Source organism: Gekko japonicus, unplaced genomic scaffold (assembly GCF_001447785.1).
Source record: "Gekko japonicus isolate JY-2015 unplaced genomic scaffold, Gekko_japonicus_V1.1 scaffold2294, whole genome shotgun sequence".
NCBI classification, from domain to species: Eukaryota; Metazoa; Chordata; class Lepidosauria; order Squamata; family Gekkonidae; genus Gekko; species Gekko japonicus.
Genome location: NW_015174339.1, coordinates 119,485 through 124,362, shown reverse-complemented (window position 1 = coordinate 124,362; position 4,878 = coordinate 119,485). Strand labels below are relative to the sequence as shown.

Below are 4,878 nucleotides of genomic sequence, written 5' to 3'. Positions count from 1 at the left end.
TGACATCACCGGAAGTGTGTCATAAGGCCACACACCCCACCCCCAATGGTCCCGGCCGGAGGGAGTGCAAGGAAGCCCCGCCAAGGCCCTCCCTGGTCCCAGGCAGGCAGGGGTGGGGAGAGGCGGGGAGGAAGCAACTTACCCTCCCTCTTCTCCTGCCTCCTCCTGGCTGAATGAGGGCCGGAAGCGGGGCGGGCAGAAGCAGGGGTGGGGCTTCGTCCTGTGCCCCGCCCCCCACACCTCACCCGGGGGAATGGCGATCCCCCCCGAATCGACCTCTGGATGGGATTTTAAGTTATAATAAGAAAATAAAGGAGGCAGAAATATTATCTACCATTCAGTTTCTCAAAGTTAGTTCTGTCTACTCTTACTCGCTGCAGCTTTTCAGGAGCTCAGGGAGAGGCCTTTCACATCACCTACTACCTGATCCTTTTAACTGGAGGTGAGGGGGTTGAACCCTCGACCTTCTGCATGCAAAGGAGATTCTAAACCATTGAGCCACAGCTATTAAGGAAGCTACCATACCACACACACCTTGCATTGGAAGGTATAACTGGCCACAGCTTCCCAAATCATGTACATTCTACATGCAGATAGAGACATGCAATTGCTGAACCTTTCTTAATTTGTTGCATGTGTGATTTCATGCATTTTTCACACTAATAGTGCCACCCTAAGAACACTCTCCTGGGAGAATATAATAAAGTAGGATTCTAAGTAGACCTGCTTAGGATTGCTCTCTAAAATGTATGTGTAATAACTAATAAAAAGTCACAGACCTCACCGATCCCTTGTGCTGTTGTACGTTGTGGAAAACTCTTGAAGTGATAGTAAAGTAGGGTAGTTTATAGGTCACTCCTCTCAACATCATAAGATTGCTTTACATTTTCTGATATCAGTAATATACATTGGTTTCTTACCAACATTTCATCAATAAGGTTCTTCAACATTTCTGCCACTTTCCTGGTATTGGAAACAGCAGTAGGATAAATCAAAGTTGTGGCGCCCCGATTCCAATCCACTATTATAATATTTATGTCTTCTTTTGCAAGCAGACTATTTTTAATCTCATTAATCCATATTGGTGGAGAACCTGTAGGTCTGTATCCATGAATAACAAAAATAATTTTCTTGGTCACATTTAGATACACAGAAGTTAAGTTTTGTCCACTGAGATTCTCCGAACAGTTTTTGTTTTTCCTTGTGTACAGAAGAAGTTGCAGTTTGAGATCTGTGCCTATTAGAGCATCGGGTAAATTAAGATCCGTAAATTCTGTGCATTTTCCCCCTGTGTCTGAAAAATTAAGAAAGAAAAAAAGGTTCAGATAGATTATTTTTAACAATAATATTTATCCCATCTTCAAGGTCCCTATGGTGATGTGTATGGCAATCATCCCACTGTATTCTTACAACTACCATGTGAGAATTAGTGACTTGCTCAAGGTCAACCAATAGATTCATGGCTGTTATTTCAATCCACAACTCACTAGTCCAAGTTACCCACTTCCACAGTTATAAAACTAGCTCTGATGGAACTGGACAGATTCTATATATATTTCTAAGGATTTCATCATTATGAAATGTTTCTTTCTTTATTTTCTTTTAGATCTACATTTACAAACAAACTCTTTTATAAGAATAAAATCTGAGTCCAGTGTCTACAGAGGCTCTACGCTACAATCGCATTTGTTCCAATCCTACAGATAGAGATTCTCACCTGAGGGATCTACAACAAACCTTTTTGGAACTAAAATATCCACCTGATGAAGTCAAGAAACAGATCAACAAAGCCAGAATGATACCCTGTTCGAAGACAGGCCCCAAAGAGACAAGAACAGAACACAACTAGTAGTCACATACAGCTCTCAACTCAAAACAGTTCAACGCATCACCAATGTCTTACAACCAACTGAATAATGACAGTTTTCTTCCACAGGCACTGGGGGGCAAACCTTTTATTGCACACAGACAGCCCCCCCCAATCTTTAAAAAAACTCCTCACCCATAATAATATAACATCTAACTTAAACATGGATACTAGAACCAGAGCTTGCAATAAACACAAATGCCAACTTTGCTGTCACATACACCCAGACAACGTGATTACTGGACATAGCAACATCAACCATACCATATCAGGCTCATTCACTTGCTCATCTTCTAACGTTGTATATATTATTAAACACCAACAATGCCCTTCCATTCTCTACATAGAGCAAACAGGTCAAAATGCCAACTTTGCTGTCACATACACCCCGACAACGCGATTACTGGACATAGCAACATCAACCATACCATATCAGGCTCATTCACTTGCTCATCTTCTAACGTTGTATATATTATTAAACACCAACAATGCCCTTCCATTCTCTACATAGAGCAAACAGGTCAAACCCTACGCCAAAGGATAAATGGACACAAATATGACATTAAGAATCACAAGCCTGAGAAACTGGTAGGAGAACACTTCAATCTTTCTGAACATTCAGTGAGGGATCTCAAAGTAATTGTTTTATTGCAAAGTAACTTCAGAAACAGACTGGTAAGGTAAACTGCTGAATTACAAGTTATTTCAAAACTCAGAACAAAAGAAACCCAGGACTTAACAGGGATATTGGTTTCTTATCTCACTACGTATGCTAATGTCATTCAGTCCTTACATCTGTATTTTCAGTGAGAAGGGCCATACATCCTCTTTAGTTTATCATGTTTCTTATTTGGAATAATAGATTGGAATAGTGATTGTAATGTAATGCAATGAATAGCAGAATGTAATATAATTTGGAATGGTAGATTGGAATGTATTTCTCTGGTCTGGTGACAGAGGAGACATAAGTGCACAACCAGTCACCCCACCTTAAAGAAAGGGCTGCTGTTAGTTAATTCCATGCTTGAGAGAATACGGATAGAGCGTAACAGGGTTTAAATTACTCTCAGCATTCCACAATTAAGAAGGGTACATTTATGCATCCTTCTCCAATGTTGATGTATTTATTTCCTTCACTTTGTTTCCCCCCGAGAATTAAATCCAAACAAATGGTGACCATATAAACTAAACTTGTTATTCCTGTTTGGTCCTTTCATTTACTAAACATCTTCATTATGTTGTATGCTAACTTGCTGCTCACCCTCTGCCTATATGTATGGACTGGTAACTTCCATTTCAATGTATCTGAAGAAGTATGCACGCACACGAGACCACCTTGAATAAAACTCTGTTGGTCTTAAAGGTGCTCCTGGACTCGAATTTTGTTCTGTTGCTTCAGACCAACACAGCTACCCACCTGAAAACTGTTTAATAATAGGGTTATAGGGAAGTTAATTTTTTCCTTTTGTCAAGCCACAATCACACACATTTTAACTTCAGAGCGAGGCAACTGAATTCAGTGGTGTTTACTTCAGAGTAAGCAGATATAAGATTGGATCACACTGTTAGCTTTTTTAAATAGTGTGGTGTACTTCGAATTCAGTGGTGTTTACTTCAGAGTAAGCACATATAAGATTGGATCACACTGTTATAGTGTGGTGTACTTCATGCTGACATTGTTTTCACTGGACTTTTTGGTTTCTGTCTCTTTCCCCTTCCTTTTCATGATAAAACGGTTCCCTGTTGACTCAAAGAGAGTGCCTCAAGACTGAAAAAACATACAGTATGACCAGCTGTTCCAGGCAACAAAAATACATTTGGATACATGCAACTTTCACAGGTTAGTGTTACCTGGCTAACTTAAATGAATAAATTAAAATAAACTCTGTAAATAGTTCAAACGCTCACATTGTTTTTTCAGTTCCTTCTATATGTCTGAGACAATATCTTTTTACAGACACAATTTTTGGTCTGGCTGAAGGGCTCATGTGAAAACTAAAGTATTAATATTACTGAATTTATAAAGTATTAGAATTTAAATTATATGCAGACCTTTGGGGGATTAGCAGTGCAGACTGGCTTTTGAGCAAGGGAAACCTTTACCTTAAGTGGAGTTACACCTATCTAAATCCATTCAAGTCAATTTTGCTTAAGACTACACTGTAAGTTTCATTAAACAAAGGTGGACTTCCTTTTGAGTAAACATGCTTATGATCAGGGTATTTGATTTTAAAGTCTTTTCTAACTACACACATTTCAGTAATGAGTTTAAATCATTTCTACTCCTACAGTACAAAACATATTGAATGACATACTTTTGTACAGACTTTAGAAGACAAAGTATCTGTTCTTATGCTAAAGATGAGCCTTTGTAGTATTTTTGAGGAGTCACAATTAGTACCTACAGATACGACTCATGCAGTATAAACGAACCCACTTCCTTGTAATAAAAAGTCAGGAAGGACTTTTAAACAGCTACTTTACCTGCTCTTACACAGCATGCCAAGAAACAGGCGAAGAAACATATTCCCAACAAAGGGAATCTTTGAAAAGCAGAATGGAACATCGGAGGGAATGTTTCTATTTCCTTGTAACATGCTGGGCTTTTTCTTCAGTCAGCTGAACGTCATTGATTAACTAGGTGTGGTAAACAGAAGGAAGTTACTTAGCATAGTGAAACTCAACCTCTATGCTTTTGCAACCTGTGACTCCTCCTTTCCTACTTAGCTATACAGGTCGGGCACTTCTTTGGGGCTTGTCATACCTTTTGAAGATCGGTTGTAAAAGCTTCTTGCCTCCGACCAAAGACACTATTCATTTTACAGGACCACAAGGTCTGTTCCTTGGCAGTATGTGAAGCAGTAACGGCCAGTTTTGTGTAATAGAGAAAGGAATTTCAAACATTTTGCAACTTCTGTTAGGAGAAGGGGGGAAGGAGGTTTGCTGAACAACTAAATGGTACAGAGGTCCAAAGTAGAAGGTTCTGCAATGGGAAAAGGAAAAAAAATATT

At 39.3% G+C, this 4,878-nt stretch overlaps 1 protein-coding gene across 1 annotated transcript in view; it reads right to left on the bottom strand.

Annotated features, from left to right (window-relative positions):
- The window catches only part of LIPI (lipase, member I), a 37,361-nt gene extending 32,875 nt beyond the window's left edge, over positions 1–4,486 (bottom strand). The window contains exons 1-2 of the mRNA XM_015424284.1: positions 4,352–4,486; positions 921–1,294 (exon numbers count right to left, since the gene is read on the bottom strand). Coding sequence (XP_015279770.1) covers positions 921–1,294; positions 4,352–4,433 — 456 coding nt within the window. The 5' untranslated portion in view covers positions 4,434–4,486. The remainder of the gene's footprint in view (positions 1–920; positions 1,295–4,351) is intronic.
- Between the last annotated feature and the right edge of the window lie 392 nt (positions 4,487–4,878).